This window comes from Aotus nancymaae, unplaced genomic scaffold (assembly GCF_030222135.1).
Source record: "Aotus nancymaae isolate 86718 unplaced genomic scaffold, 86718_ANA_hifiasm-v0.15.2.pri h1tg000007l, whole genome shotgun sequence".
Taxonomy (NCBI): Eukaryota; Metazoa; Chordata; class Mammalia; order Primates; family Aotidae; genus Aotus; species Aotus nancymaae.
Window position 1 is genome coordinate 19,840,472 of NW_026988418.1, and position 16,622 is coordinate 19,857,093.

Consider the following 16,622-nt stretch of genomic DNA (forward strand, 5'->3'; position numbering starts at 1 on the left):
TCAGCTTACTGAAACCTCTGCCAACCGGGTTTAAGCAATTCTCCTGCCTCAGCCTCCTGAGTATCCAGGACTACACGTGCACACCACCACACCAGGCTACTTTTTGTATTTTTAGTAGAGACGGGGTTTCACCCTGCTGGCTAGGCTGGTCTCAAACTCTTGACCTAGTGATCCGCCCTCCTCGGCCTCAAATTCTTGACCTCATGATCCGTCCTCCTTGGTCCATCACTACTTTTAACTTCACTTATTCCAGCTTAGCAGCTAGATTCATGAAAATAAGTCGTACAGGCCTAATTTCTTAAAAATCTTTCTCCCAGAATCCATCCCATCTGCCAGGGACAAATACAGCAGGGGAAAGCTCCCCTATCCCCAGAAAACACCCCCTTCCCCTTCAAGATCTTGAACAATCTGCCACCTCAATCTACTGGCTTATCTCCCAATCTAATTTTCTGAGCTCATAGTCACTACATCTTAGGGTTTCCATTTCCTAACTGCAAGACAGGAATCATGTGAAGATTAAAGACAACAATGAACTTGAGAAGATCTAAACCTGTGACTGCTGCATTGTTCAATAAAAGGCGTTCCGTTCTCTAATGATCTGGATACCAAAGTAATTACTGGGCCCAGAGAAAGCCATGCTCTCCCATGTGCCCAGAACTTTGCTTATCGGCCTTTCTTCCTAGATGGGAGACTTCTGGAACCCTCTCCCTAATCACCCTGAATCACCCCAAGCACTTAGCTTTGAGCCTTATACACAACAAGGGCTTAATAAATGTTTGTCGTTGAATTTCAAAAATTCTCTCTACTTACTAGAAAGCAAGCCCTCTGGCCTCGGACCTTACTGACAATACAACTCCTACGGACTTGAAGGGGAGCCACATACTCAAATCCGCCCTGCACAGAGCCAAGCGGGGAGGGGAAAAGTTGAGTCACGTCCAGCAGAATCCCAATTTAAGCTGTATTTCACTTTCAGCATGACTTGAGGTTACACAAACACTTTTTTGGGGGCTCATGAAACATAATACTGTCAAGACTGAAACAGGGCTCAATCTTCCTAATATTTGAACAGCAGAGCACAAAAAGAGCTAGTAAAAGTAAAAGCTTCTTGGCTTGGAGCAATTCCATTTCCTACAAAAGATGATCTCCACCCAGAAAGAAAACCCAGAGGCCCAGGCTGGGAAGGGTCTATACAAATTAAGTAGCTGTCTTAGGTCTATGGAATAAACCCACTCTCAGCCCACAATCCTACTCCACAGATCTCTGCTGTGCAAAAGGACACATTAGACAATAAATACAGTCTCAGCAAACAAGAAAAACTATACCCTAAGCACCAAGAAGAGATCTAAGTTATAATGCACAGAACATTTGTTTTCAATTCCATCTCTCCAAATCTTTGAACTTTATAAATTACCTTTTTTTTTTTTCAAAAATGAATGAATGCGATCAATAAATACTTACTGGATTCCTGCTGTATGTTAAACTCCAAAAATATAAAGATGAATATATATAAGACAGTCTTTTACCCTCCAGGAGTTTACAGGCCAGTGAGTTAGAGAGCCAGGTTAACAGATGACCACAATACAGCATATTAAGGATTATGATGGAGGGAAGACAGGGTGCTGAAGAAGCAAAGAGGACATGGCATTTAATCCAGACTGAAGGGGAGTGGAAGCAAGCCTTAGAAGGCTTCTCCCAAAGGATGTCTATTTGATCTTAGCTTTGAAGGATGAGGAGGAGTTAACCAGGCAGTGAATGCTAGGATGTTGTTACAGGCAGGCAAAGGGAATGGCGTGTGCAAAGGCACAGGAGAATGGGAGTACAGCACATCCAGGAGCTGCAGGAAGCTCAGTATACCTAACGCAGAGCAGTCAAAGAGGCTGGAGAGGAGAGGACTAGCTATTGAAAAGCTTCCTGAGACACGTTAAGCAGTTCAGATCTCATCCTTTTGGCTCTAGGAATCATTGTCAAGGCTCAAGTGAGGAAGCAACATGTTGGAAAGACTTGCATTAAGATCATGTTGATAACTAATGGGGAGATGGAGTCAGAAAGGATGCAGTGAGTCTGGAGGCGGGGACTGCGGAGTCTGGGAGAGGATGAGGCCCGAACAATGCCTATGCAGTAAAGACAAACAAGAAGAGATGGCTTTGGAAATGTTGAGGGTAGGAATGCAGGTGGTAGGGGTGGTGTGTGTGTGTGCAGAGGAGGCAATGTTTTTCTTTCTAGTTCTTTTTTCAACTCTAGAAATCTTTGCACTTATTCCCATAAAAACTCTTAAAATTTGGGCAACTATGCTAGAAAAAAAAAATATATATATATATATATATATATATATATATATATATATATAAAACTCTTCTTTCCTCTGCCTCTGACATTGTATTGGGGGAGTGATTTTTTTCCCCCAGTGGCATTTAGTACTTTATACTGTTGTGTGACCATCACTTCTATCTAATTCCAAGACATTTCATTAACCCAAAATAAAATTCCACAAACCAGTCATGTCCCATTCCCTCCTCTCCCCAGTCCCTGGTAACCATCAATCTGCTTTCTGTTTCTATGGGTTTATCTACGAGGAAGTGATTCTGACCTCCTCCTGAGTCAAAAGGAGCAAACTGTTCTGTGATCCCAGAGTGGAAGATGATTTAATTTACCCAAGCACTGTGGACAATGTAGCCCCTTCCTTCAAGAGCAAGAGTACAAACAAGGCAACTCTAAGCTGTAAGAACCCCATTCACTGTGATGAGGAGATAAGAAAAAACAAACCAGAAAAAGAAAAAAAAAGCAGGGGGGTGTTGAAGAGTGGTTGAGAAAATGAATGAACATGTGAAATCTGACACATTCTAGCTGGATGTAGAGACCATATGCTGATGGGAGTTTTCCACAGGGCAAACGGAATCTGCTCTCCAAGTCCTACAATTTCTAGGGCTATCGTTGCCCAAGAGTTGGCATATTCAAAGAGGAAGATGCTTTCAATGTCTTACTGCCAGCATTCACACTCCGGAAATGTCGGCCTCCCATGGAGCACACACAGTTCAGCCCTGCTGGGGTGCTGCCTGCCTAGAGGTTACCAAGAACCAAATACACCAGAAACGAGAAGTCTGGTAGGTAGCCAGGTTCCTACTTTCATTGCTAGGAATGGCTGAACCAGCAAATTTTGGGGGTCATTTTGTTAATTTTGTCAAGGGCAGATTATGACAACAAAATTACCCTTTAACTGTTCCTGGAGTCCTTGATGTAAGTGAACTCCTTGAAAACAGGACCTTATATAACACTTTGAACTAAAATGCTGCCAAAGGGTAGATTAACTATAAAAGCAAAATAATTTTAGAATCTTAGAACCACAAGAAAACAGAGTCATCTCTTCTGGTATTTCTTAAGGTGTTGTCCTCAAACCATCTGTTTCAGAATCACCTGGGAGCTTCCAGAAATAGCAGATTCCTGGGGCCATCCAAGACCTACTGAGAGTGTTGCTTGGAACCTGCATTTTAGCAAACACTACAGTTATTTGTTATGCAGACTACAGTTAAGAAATCCATTATCGGACATTCTGTGGAGATGAACGATGGGTTCAAATCCTAGATCTGCCATTGCATGAGTGTGTGTCTTAGACGATCTGTCATCATTTTTTTTTTGAGATGGAGTCTTGCTCTGTCCCCCAGGATGAAGTGCAGTGGCGCCATCTCGGCTCACTACAACCTCCACCTCCCGGGTTCAAGCGATTCTCCTGCCTCAGCCTCCAGAGTAGCTGGGATTACAGGCATGCACCAACAGTCCTGACTAATTTTTGTATTTTTAATAGAGACAGGGTTTCATCATGTTGGTCAGGCTGGTCTTGAACGCCTGACCTCATGATCCGCCTACAGGTGTGAGCCACTGCTCCCAGCTGACAATCTGTAATCTTTTTAAGATCAGCTTTCTTGTCTGTACACTGGGCACATTACCTTCCTCGAACCACACTTATCTTCTCTCTTTAGTACCCAGATTGAACTTTTAATAACCTTCCACATTAGCATTAGGCCATAGGCCTTGAGACGTGATGCTTTAAATGCTGTGTCATATTTCCCCTTCTAGACCGAGCTACTCAAAAGGGCATGGATTGGGTTGAATCATCTCTGTGTTCAGAGCCCAGAAATTGTAGCTCTCAATAGAGTTGGTCCATCCAGCGTGTGAGCATAAAGACCATGGCTGTTGCTTCTTTGGCATGCATTCCCATGTGTTTTGGCCTTGGGATTTCCTTTTAGCTTTCTGGTCTACTGAACAGTCTCATGGATTAAGGAAGGAATCACTTTCTTTGGAGGAGAAAGCCTTGGGACCTGGCTCACCCTCAGGTCCTAAGTACAGTAAGTGCTGTCTAAAGAAAACCCATCTTTGGCAGCCTTGTGTTTTGATTAGATGGAATTACCCAATTGCAATAATTATTTTTTGACCTCAAAAAAGGGCTTTTAGCGGCATTTTGCACTGGGAGTGTGTGAGCACTTCTGTTGAGTGACTTCCTAATATATCTGAGAGTGAAAATGATGAGGTGGAAAAGAGTGTGACATTGAGAGTCAGACAAAATATAGTCTCCAAATCTCTACTGCTGTGTGACCCAAGCTGTCACACTTGTCTTGAATTTATACAAGACAAAAAGGTTTTACACTTGCAGATGATGAGTCTGCCTTATATTTGTGTGCAAATGTTATTTTTAAAATCCACCAGGGCCGGCACAGTGGCTCCCGCCTGTAATCCCAGCACTTTAGGAGGCCAAGGCGGGTGGATCACCTGAAGTCAGGAGTTCAAGACCAGCCTGACCAACATGGAGAAATCCCGTCTATATTTTAAAAAAGTAAAAAAATAATGAAAGAAAAATAATAAAATTTTAAAAAAAAAGGAAAAAAAGAAAAAGAAAAAATAAAAATCCACCTACCCATGATTTCTGTAAGGTTTATACAGAATATATGTAGAAACACTTTGTAGCTATGAAGGACTACTCATTCATTCATTTATTTATTTTGAGCAGAGTCTCACTCTGTTGCTCACGCTGGAGTGCAGTGCACGATCTCCACTCACTGCAATCTCCACCTCCTGGGTTCAAGAATTCTAGTGCCTCAGCCTCCGAGTAGCTGGGATTACAGGCATGTGCCACTGCACCTGGCCAATTTTTGTATTTTTTTTAGTAAAGACGGGATGTTGGTCAGCCTAGTCTTGAACTCCTGACCTCAAGAGATCCGCCCACCTCAGCCTCCTAAAGTGCTGGGATTACAGGCATAAGCCACCACGCATCCAGCCTTATGAAGAACTATTCAAATCCTACCTCGGTTATCACAATTAAGGATCATCACTGCTACCGAGGAATGTGAAAGAAATTAGTCCCACAAAATGAACAAAGAAGGTTTAGAGGAGCAAAGAAAGTTGAGAGCAATTTTGCGAAGCATGCTGCTCATGCCTGTGGTCCCAGCTAGTCAGGAAGCTGAGGTGGGAGGATGGCTTGCGCCCAAGAGTTTGAGGCCAGCCTGGGCAATATAGCAAGACCCACCCACCCATGCCCCCTCTTTCTTTAAAGAAAGTTGTGGGCAATTCTGATGGAGAATAGGAATCTGTGCCAAAGAACCTTCCAGGAAAATATTCATAGACTATTAGGAAGCCTATGACTATTTTAAGGAGGACCCAGGGGACTGACAGCTCTGTCTATGGGGTACTAGATCCAGTAGGAGCTGGAGCTTAGGAACGTGGTACCCAAGGATGACCGAGGCTTGACAAAGGCAGGGGGTCCCATTCCCAGAAACCATCCAATTTTGAAGCTGAAAGGGAGGAGGAGGCTACTATTCATTGAGGTCACCTCTGCCTATTATCCCACAAGTTCCATTGTTCTGCATTGCTAGGGTCACAAAACATATCAAGTTCTCACCCATCTCCATGTCTTTGTGTCATTCCTTCTGCATGGAATTCCCTTTTTTATCTTTTGTATCTACAGCAAATGGCCACTCATTTTAAAAGAATTACCTACTCTAAAAATTCGTTCTAGTCTTCCAATACCCTCAAGAAGAATTAATCACCCCTTCTCTTGTAACCCCACTGTCCTCAGTAGTGTATCCCATCCCAGCAGCCGTGCCTTTCTATCATACTTGTCTGTTTAATGTCTCTTCCTACTAGATCATTCTCAAGCCATAAGCAAGTTACAAAATCAACTAACTGTGTGGTCACCACCAGCATTTTTGAAGGTTAATAGAAAATATTAGAATGTCTCACGCAGGAAGAGCAAGTCTTATTTTATGAAATATTTGTTTTAGTTATGTATGAGTACCTCTATTGGGTTCTGATATAAAATATATTTCTTATTATAGATGGTGGTCAAGCCTTGGAAAGCTACTGTACTATATAAGCTCTTTAAGGACAACTTCTTTTAGCTCTGAATCTTTAAAGAAAATATAGTACTTAATGTACAAATCACAATCAATATGTTATATGTGCCAAGCATAATGCATCTTTAATTCACTGAATCCTCAATCCAAAAATCAGGTGGGGATTAATCATCCCCACCTCATGGGATTGGAAAAGGTGGCAGAGAAGTGAAGTGACTTACACTAACAGACTACCTAGCAAGTGGCAGGAATAAAACTTCCCTCTCTGAGCCTCTGCTTCGTCAGCCCATCCATCTTAGCAGGACAGCAAGAAAGGAAGTTCTAAAAGTACAGTTGATCCTTGAATAACATGGGCTTAAACTGCACAGCTCCACTTATACACAAATTTTCTTCTGCCTCTGCCAATCCTGAGACAGCAAGACCAACCCCTCCTCTTTCCCCTCCTCGTGAGCCTCCTCAACATGGCAACAACCAGGATGAAGGCTTTTATGGTGATCACTTCCACCTAATGCACAGTAAATATATTTCCTTTTCCTTATAATTTTCTTGATAACATTTTCTTTTCTCTAGCTTACTTTATTGTAAGAATACTGCATATGATACATAAAACATACAAAATACGTGTTAATTGACTGTTTATGTTATCAGTAAGACTTCCAGTCAACAGTAGGCTGTTAGTAGTTTTAAGTTTTGAGGTGAGGGAGTTCAAAGTTACATTTGGACTTTTTATTGTGCTGGGGGTACCCATGTTGTTCAAGGTCAACTGTACTTTGGACAGTGGTAGAGTACTACAAAGGTACTGTCATTATCTATTGGCGACCGAAGTTTATTTATTTGCTTCCTTCTCTCTCCCACATCCACGTTTCTGCCTGCGTAAGAGCAGGGGCCAGCAGTGGCAAGGTCACATTACCCTCAGGGCCTACTGGGCAAAGAGCTAGGCTTGTGCAGGGTCAGAAGAGGTCTGGAAGCTCATTTCATCCATTCCCCTGTGCCCAGGCTGCACCGGCATAAATCAGAAGGGAATAGATGGGACTCTCTCCTGTTAGAGAAGGAAGAAATCTTGCAAATTCATGGCCAAGCATGCTTGGAATTTACTGTTGAGCCCTTTAGATGGAATCTTAAACTGAAGACTTGGTTCCTACTCTGCTACCTTGGGCGTGTCCTGCCCTCTCCCTGCCCTGCAGTTTCCTTTTGCATGGGCAGTCATTGGTGAACTCTTCTTCACACTGGCATTCTTGCTGGTGTCTTTTCCCAAGGTCACTTCACTGGGGCAGAGACAAAGAACGCCCTCGCCCTTCCCTACATCTGGAGGAAGATAGCAGCATAGAGCGAGCGGAGCCACACCCCCGGGGAGAGGAAAACCAGGAAAGACTCTGCTGTGTATTTATGAAATTCATGAGCAGCTGCTTCCTCTGCTGAACCCACAGCAATGGCAGCCGGGCCCTCCCCTGACCCCTCCCAGGGGCCTCTAATTTGCCATCTGTTAGAGGGTCAGGGAGGAGGTGACTAGATACGCAAGTTGTCACCAGACAGGAAATGAACTGGTGTCTGTTCCTTCATCCTAGTACCTGGGTGAGTTCAACTGCAGAGTTCACATCTCTGGTAGGGGTGACTTAGTGAGTGTGTAGGCAGGAGGGGGCTGGGAGAGTTAATATGAGCCTGTGTTTTTTTATTCGTCTGTTTGTGTGTCTGTGGTTCTGAGTTCTGGCGAGACAGATAGAATGGATGTCTGTGTATCTGGGTGCGACTGGGTCTGCCCATGCACCTCGTGGTCTATCTGGGCTGTGGCTGTCTCCTTTGTCCTGTGTACCTCTGTCCAGATCTCTGAAGGTGTGCAGGCAGGCCTATCTGACCCTGAGTGCTTGTGTCTTTGTGTTGAGTCCGTGACACTGTGTAGGTTTTCTGGCTGTGCTGGTTTCCATTGTCTTCCCTTTCTGGAAAGCATTCCATCAGTAAGCAATGGAGGAGGAAACCAGACTTACTTCCATTTGGCATGTGATTTTTGTCTAGACAAGTCTGCCTGCTGTGACAGGATCTACCTTCAATAGACCTAGGTAAGAGTGCCTGGCTGTCATGCCTGTTGCCCAAGGCTCTGCAGTAATGAAACCAACATTCTAGGATAATGCACTATATACCTCGGTCAGTTACTACAAAGTCAGCTGTGCCATAGAATGTCTGTGCAAAGAGATCATGGAGCTACAAGGCCTCTAGATTCAACTCACAGGTGAGGAGACTAGGCCCAGAAGGGAAGTGTCCGGCCTGAAGCCACAAGCTAATTCATCATTCACCATTTACCCAATGCTGATCAAGCACCTATTGTGTCAGCCACTGTACCAGGCACTGAGGATAAATAATCAGAAGATTAAGCCATGGATTCTGCTACTATGGCACCCACAGTCTAGCTGAGGAGACAGACATATGAGCAGGCAGTGAATAGATCAGACCTAAAGCCACGGCAGGAAGAAAGTACAAAGGGCCACGGGGGACTGGAAGGAAGTGAGACAATAGTGTCTTCACGGAACGGGGAAGTTGTGGGAAGCTGAACAATGTCCCCCAAAGATGCCCACATCCTAAGTCCCCGAAGCAGTTAATGATGCTACATGACAAAATGAGATTAAGACCTTGAGATGGAGAGGTCATCCAGGGTTATCAAGGTGGTCTCAGCATCCTTAAAAGAAGGAGGCGAGAGGACCAAAGTCAAGAAGAAGATGTGAAAATGGATGCAGAGGCCAGAGAAAGTGTGTGTGTGTGTGTGTGTGTGTATGTGTGTGTGTGTGTGTGTGTGTGTGTGTGAAAGAGAGAGAGGAGAGAGAGAAAGAGAGAGAAGTGAAGATTCTATGCTGCTGGTTTTGACAATGGAAAACGGGGCCATGAGCCAAAGAACTCAGGTAGCTCCGGAAAGCTAGAAAAAGCAAGGAAACAAATCTCGCCTTAGATCCTCTAGATGGAACACAGCCCTGCCAGCACCTTGTTTTTAGCTCAGTGAGACTCATTTCCAACTTCCAACTTCCAGAACTGTAAGAAAATAAATTTGCTTTCTTTTAAGCCACTAAATTTGCGGTAATTTGTTACAGCAGCCAGGGGCAACTAATACAGAAGGTTTCCAGAGGTGAAACTGGAACTGTGTTCCATCAAAGGGGACAGCCATCTAATACAGAAACTCAGGTGCTGGAAAATATTGAAATGTTTGACATGCCAGGAGGTGATGGGGGTGGAGAGACGAGAGGAGGCCTGCCGAAGCCTGGGTCTTGGAGTGCCAGCTCTGTCTCAGGCTGTCTGGGGTCAACTCCAGCTCTGCTACCTTCTGAGTGCCTGGGCTCTCAGTAAGTGTTAGCCACGATTACACTCAGTTAACAGGGAGTCCACAGAGGCTTGGCTCAGGAGGTTATCTGGCAGAGTGGAATAGCGGATCCTGTGTTTTCTTTGCAGATCATGCAATGTCTTTTGTGCCATACGTGCTGCTCCTTTCTCCATCCTCCTAACCTCAGGTAATGTCTCTGTTTCAAAAACCATTCAATACAGCCGTAGTCATGAGTTAGAAGATAACTTGGTCCTTCCTGGGATTCACTGGGACAGCAGCCCTGGTTCGTGGGGAAAAGTTCTGTAATGCGGCACAAGCAGAGCAGAGGCCACAGACTCCTGCTGAGCACATAACAGCTACATTGCACAACCCTGATAAAGCTGCAAAACCTATGAGGCAGCTGCCCATCATCCTCCTCACAGTCCCCTCTCCCGGGCACCTGGTATCTTCATCACATGGTCTCTGGTTCTCCACACCTCCTCACAGATCTACCCATCTCTGCTCAATCCAGGGTCCTGAGCTTTGCTTCAGTCTCCCTCACAATCAAACCCAAGACAACAGAATCCTGGGAGCTTTATGACTAGAAAAGACACTACCTTCTTTTCTCCCAGCTGAACATTCCCAAACATTTATGCTGAATAGCCACAGCTTTCAGGCACTTCCCTGCCCTGGCCTCGCAGATAGCTTCAGTGAAATGAATCTCTCAGTGCTGCAATTCCAAGCCAATCTGGACCATCAGGTCCCACTGAACACGAGGCTGGGTGGTAGGCATTTGGAGAAAAACGATAAGTAAGATTGAGTCCCTGTTCTTGCATGTTCACAGGTGAGTGGGCAAAAGGCAGGGAAAGATATTTATCACCCCTTTCCTAACCATCTTTACATTGTCAAACAGGCTTTCAAACTCAAAGCAATAACTGTATCCACCCAAAGGGTTAGGAAGGACCCTGTGACACAATCAAATGACAATCTTTAAGCAGCTAACTGTGCAGCTTCTGGTTCAGGTTAACTGCAGGGCCTTCAGCTTCAGGAACTGCCCTCTCCTTACAGAGTGCAGAGGCAGAGCTGTGGGTCCATGAGAATCGTGGGGCAGCTATCTATTAGCTCTTCGACCCTGGATGACTTTAGTTACCTCTCTGAGCCTAGTTACTTCTGTAAAACGGCTGTAGTACAATGGCTCAATGTGGCCAAAAGAAGACAATGGGTGAAGTATCAGAATAGTACTAGCACAGAGTAGGTGCTTTGTTAACGCTAGCATCAAATTCCTATACTGTGCTACAATCAGTGAGAGCCAAACAGGACACAAGTCAGAACCCTCATTTTACTTCTTGAAAATAAGCCACAGTCCTCCCGAACACTCTGTCTAATTGCTCATGGCCCGTGTTTTAGGATATAAAAGAGAGGAGGGCTAGTAAGGATATCCTCACCTTTTAATTTTTTCAACTAGGGTTGCAGGGGACTCTAATTAGGGCAGTGGCGCCAAGAAGGAACTGCATAGCAGACCCCCGCAGGCTGTCCTACTGCTGAGAGCAAAGCTCAGAAGGGCACGGTCAGCAAAGGGTTACCCTTCAGTGCAAATGCCCATCCCCCACCGTCACCTCACATTAAAGGGCCAGGCACCAGAGAACAAGTGAGTCAGTGACAGCTGCTCTCATTAACGGTTTACTCCCCCAGTTTCTCTCCCTTCTGGCATTTATGTTTTTTTTTGAGACGGAGTCTTACTTTGTTGCCAGGCTGGAGTGCAGTGGTGCGATCTTGGCTCACTGCAACCTCTGCTTCCCAGGCTCAAGCGGTTCTCCTGCCTCAGCTTCCCAAGTAGCTGGGGCTACAGGCGTGCACAACCATGCCCAGCTAATTTTTGTAGTTTTTAGTAGAAACGGGGTTTCACCATATTGACCAGGCTAGGCTTGTCTCAAACTCCTGACCTTGTGATCCACCCGCCTCGGCCTCCCAAAGTGCTGGGATAAGACACGAGCCACCACGCCCTGGCCTTTATTTTTAAAAAGAAGGAAGAAAAAGAAAGCAAGGAAGAAAGCCATTAAAACAGCCTGTCCAGTAGGCTGGGATTCCCATGTCAAAGGCTGGCAGGCAGTTCACACGCTGCGTTCTTCATAGTGCGAACTCTGAACACTGCAACTGTTTCTCCCTCTTCTTAACCCTTGCACATGGAACCAGGTGCTTCCCTGCCTGTGGAAGCCCCCTGCACATGTCACTACGACAGCCCCCATAGCACTGAGCTCCTGTGCTTGGGCCTGGCTGTGAAAGGAGCTAGAATGGGATTTCCTTGGGAGGGATGAGCCTTATTCATCCCTATACCTTCAAGATAATACTCTACAGTGTTCTCAAGAAAGGTTAGATCAACTCATTGATTCTGAGTTTTTGCTTGTCAAGCACACATTTACTTAGTCTGAGCTGGGATCTCTGAGAGACCTTGGTAAGACAGGAAGAGTAACATAATATTATATTACATATGGTCCCCTGCCCCCAAGAACTTACCGTGTAAAGGAAGACACCCATGGACAATTTCAATCCAGAGTGTTAAGTGCTGTTACAGAGGAGTGGGGGAGAGGCTGCAGAGGGAGACAGGAGCCTGCAGCCAGCCTCAGAAACCAGGAAATAATAAGAAGCTGGTTTAGATCTCTCTATTGTTCATAATCCTTACTGTGAGTAAGCAAGGATAATACTAACAACAATACATCTTACAAGTGTGGTGCTTACATATCCAGCCATTATTGTATTCTGGATTCCTACTGGACTGGGGTGAGGTCCCCTCAGTAGGGCCCAGAAGGCTCAATATCAAAGTAGGTGCTCAGTCATGTTTGCTGAATAAGCCCCTCAAAACACTTAGCAGGCAGGAAAAGCAGCGCCTACAGATGGAGGCTCAGAGAAGTGGAATGATTTATCCCACCTTCCCTTGGAGTCAGAGATGAAGTACGTGAAAAGGTAATCCATTCATTTGGGGCAAATCAGTATGTGGTCCATCCCAAGTTGTCCCTAGGAAGTCTGTGACTTGATGTACAAAGCTCTGAGGCTGGGGGAGGGCTTAGCCTTCAGAAAACCTCCTCTTCTCCAAACAACACTGACTTTTCGGTCTGTCTGAGTCACCCAAAATGTCACAGAGGGAAAGGGAGGCATTTTGCAAGAAGCTGAGAAGTCCCACTGCGTACTGAGTGTCATCAAAGCAGCATGTGAGTGCTCAAGTCAGGAGACTTAGATCTTGCTACTGGGTCAACAGACTTAGCATGACACTAAGCACGACCTGCTGACACATGACCTTGGGTAAGTTTCTTCTCTAAATGTCCTCAATTATAATATGAGCAAGCTGGACAATACCTCAGCTGTCTTCCAAATGCAACATTCTATGAGCCCAAACCCTCTGTATTTATAGAGAAGATTTACAGACCCTATTGGATCAAGACTCACAGGCTGGGAAGAAGCAGGAATTATTCTCATTTTACTGAAGGAGTCCTAAAGCCGGGTTTCTCTTCAGACACCAAGCAGAGAACAGGAACGAGGGCTCTCTAGCTTTAGTCACTGAGCTGGAAACATTTAACAAGCAACAGTCCAGGGCTCCACTTGCATACTGAGGACAAGACGCTACTTACTATGCAGCAAGCCACCAGGGCTCCTTGTGCAAATCCTGCCAGCACATCACTGGGATGGTGCTTGTGGTCTGATACGCGGGACAGTCCTGTGTAGAAGGCCATCATGATCAAGGTGAACTGCAGGAGGGGCCGGAGCAGGCGGGCTCCTCGCCAAGTGAAGCGGGCCTGCAGGTATAGCTGAAGAAAGGAGGCAAAAGGAACAGACATGAAGTGACTCCCCATTCACATGCATTATAACCTCAGGGGACACACACTACATTTCTATGAATGGGAACCATCTGGACCTTGGGTGACATGCTGTAGATAGAACAATTTGGACATGACCTCAAGCCAGTTATTTAAATGCTGAGCCTGGCTAGGCACGGTGGTTCATGCCTGTAATCCCAGCACTTTGAGAGGCCGAGGAGGGCAGATAAACTGAGGTCAGGAGTTTGAGACCAGCCTGGCCAACATGGTGAAACCCCATCTCTACTAAAAATACAAAAATTATCTGGGTGTAGTGGTGTACGTCTGTAATCTCAGCTAATCGGGAGACGGAGGCAGGAAAATCACTTGAACCCAGGAGGTAGAGGTTGCAGTGAGGCCAGACTGTGCCACTGCACTTCAGTCTGGGCAACAGAGTGAGACTCTGCATAAATAAATAAATAAATAAATGTTAAGCCTTAGTTCTCGCACTAAAAAACAGGAAAAATAGAGTTTATCTAGGGAGATAATCTAGGGAAAGCTCAGCAAAATAATATACAGAAATGGCTTAGCACACTGCTACGTAGTAGGAACTTTATCTTCCTCTTGACTGAAACTAATCATTAAAGAACAGTAATCAGGGCTAGTAAAGGTTTCTTTTCTTTTCTTTTTTTTTTTTACAATTGATGACAACTTACTTAACACATTTGTGTATTTCCCTGGGGATTATGGCTATGTAATCCCTACACTACCTGGTCTCAGCATGGAAATGAAATATGCAATGATAAGGGGAAGTTATTATATCCCCAGTGAGATGCTTCTGCTTCAGAAGAAAGCAACTCTATCAAAGGACACGTTTCTAAGTCACCACTTAGAACTATGGATATTGCATTAGAATATAAGGAAACACATAAACCAACAAGACAATGCCAGGGAACTTTCAAATAGAGGTTGACAGACACTAGACAGGGTGGAGCAGAAGAGTAACCTGAAGAAAAATGGAAGATTTAAAAAAAAAAAACCACCTCTAGCTGAAGCAAAGTAGTTGAAATGACGTCAACTGGGTATTGTCCCGTCAGTTATCTTGCTGCAGTTTCCGTTCTAACCTCTGGGCACAACCTATTTCCAGGTTCCTGTGGGAACTTGGGAAATGAGGGGGAAGAGGCGAATGGACAAGAGGAACTTCCGACTACAAATCAAAGCAGGAGAAGGGGAGAAAGGGCAGGGAGGATGCTGATGGCCTAAAGATAGACCTGTGGCAGTGCTGAAGACATGAGTTTGTCCTTCCTGAGACAAATGGACACCTTCCCTTGCTGGCGAGGAAAGAGCAAGCCAGTGGCCAGTCTTGAGGAGACAGAACAGTGGAAGATCCCAGAATCACATCCTCAACTACGTGGAAAACTATTTCAAATCAGCAGGCATGGAAGACAGCAGACAACTTTATAATCATTTTGAAATTATATAACTGTATTGTTGGAAAAACGTAAGAGGAAAAAATAAGAATACTGACGAAAGATTGCACTGAGGTTGTTGCCTGCTAAGCAAGTGATGAAAAACAATGTTTTTCTCATTTATAAATGATAATCAGTTAAAAATGTAAAAGAATATTGCACAGAGCCTTTATGGAATAAAGGAGGGAAAGGACAATTTGAAGAGACAGAAAGCGAGAACTTGACTTAGAAGAATACTCAACTTTTAAATTCAGAAGTTGATATGTAAATATTATTAGATTGCCATAGATATCCTAAAAAGATCTGGAGAGTTAAATTTTTTTAAAAAAGAAAGAAGCTAGGCACTATGAAAAGTGCTAAAGACAAAGAAAAATGAGAAGTTATAAATCCTGACATATAGAGCAGACAGTCGGGGAATACAAGAAAACAAATAAGTGTACTAATGTGTTTTATAGGAGCTATGGAAGAAGTTAGGGTCCAGGAACAATTAATAATTCAAAGGGGACTTGACCTGAATCCTAAAGGTAAATGAGTATTTGCTGAGATTTAAGAGGACAGGAGTGAGGATATATATTCCAGGCAGAGGGGTGGCTCAGAGGCCTGCCATAGAAGTTCCCCAAAACTTGAAATAGTTCAGTATAGCTGGAGAAGAGGGTGTTGGGGAAGTGGGGTGCACAGTGATGAGAAATAGGGCTACAGGGACAAGGAGGTCCTAGTTCACAGAGGGCTTTCAGTCAAACTAAGCCACCCAGACTTAACTCAGCAGGCTGGTCTTTCCCAAACCATATTCCACTGAATATTAAGGGCTTCTTCAAAAAAGGCAGATGAATGTTCTATACTAAATCCTTATTTTTGTCACTTATCATGCTTATAAGATTACTAAAGCCTCTGAGAAGTCCTGCAGGAAAGAATACTTATTTGACCTTTAATCGCTATTTTCAGAAAACACCTACCTATTTGAATCACAATTGGAAAATATTACTGTAAGCAGTGGTGAAAATTAAATTATTTCATGCAAAGCACTGAGTACCACACTCTTGGTGCTTTTGAAGAGCTCTAGGCAAGACTGGGTCACTATAGGCAATACCGAAGTTAGTGAATCAGAGGTATAGGCCAAAGACTTCTCCCTTAATGACCTATCAGTGGACTCTATAATCGTGAATGAAAAGACGCTTCCTTTTAGAAATGGGGATGAAGAAGGTGTTGATCTAGCTCTAACTCAACACAAGTCTTCAGGACAATGGCAAATTCAAGGAACAAGGAATTGTCCACTTGCAGTGTGCTCAGTATGTTTGACCTTCCTTCAGCTATTCTTGGCAGTGGACAAGGGTGGGGCGCATAATAGGACACAGATTTTATTTTATTATTTTATTTTATTTTATTTTTTGAGACAGAGTCTTACTCTGTTGCCGAGGCTGGTGTGCAATGGTACGATCTCGGCTCACTGTAACCTCTGCCACCTGAGTTCAAGTGATTCTCCTGCCTCAGCCTCCTGAGTAGCTGGGATTATAGGCACCTGCCACCACACCTAGCTAATTTTTGTTGTTTTAGTAGAGACAGGATTTCACCATTTGGCCAGGCTGGTCTTGAACTTCTGACCTCATGATCCACCTGCCTCAGCCTGTGCTGGGACTACAGGCGGGAGCCACCGTGCCCGGCCAGCGCACAGATTTTAATCAGGAAAACCTCCCTGAGCCTCCATTTTCTCACATATAAACTAAGTGTAGCAACCACTCTTTTAGAG

General features: G+C 44.4%; 1 protein-coding gene across 1 annotated transcript in view; it reads right to left on the minus strand.

Annotated features, from left to right (window-relative positions):
* PLPP3 (phospholipid phosphatase 3) overlaps positions 1–16,622 on the minus strand; it is an 87,079-nt gene that overhangs the window by 4,541 nt on the left and 65,916 nt on the right. The window contains exon 5 of the mRNA XM_012442668.3: positions 13,245–13,421. Coding sequence (XP_012298091.1) covers positions 13,245–13,421 — 177 coding nt within the window. The remainder of the gene's footprint in view (positions 1–13,244; positions 13,422–16,622) is intronic.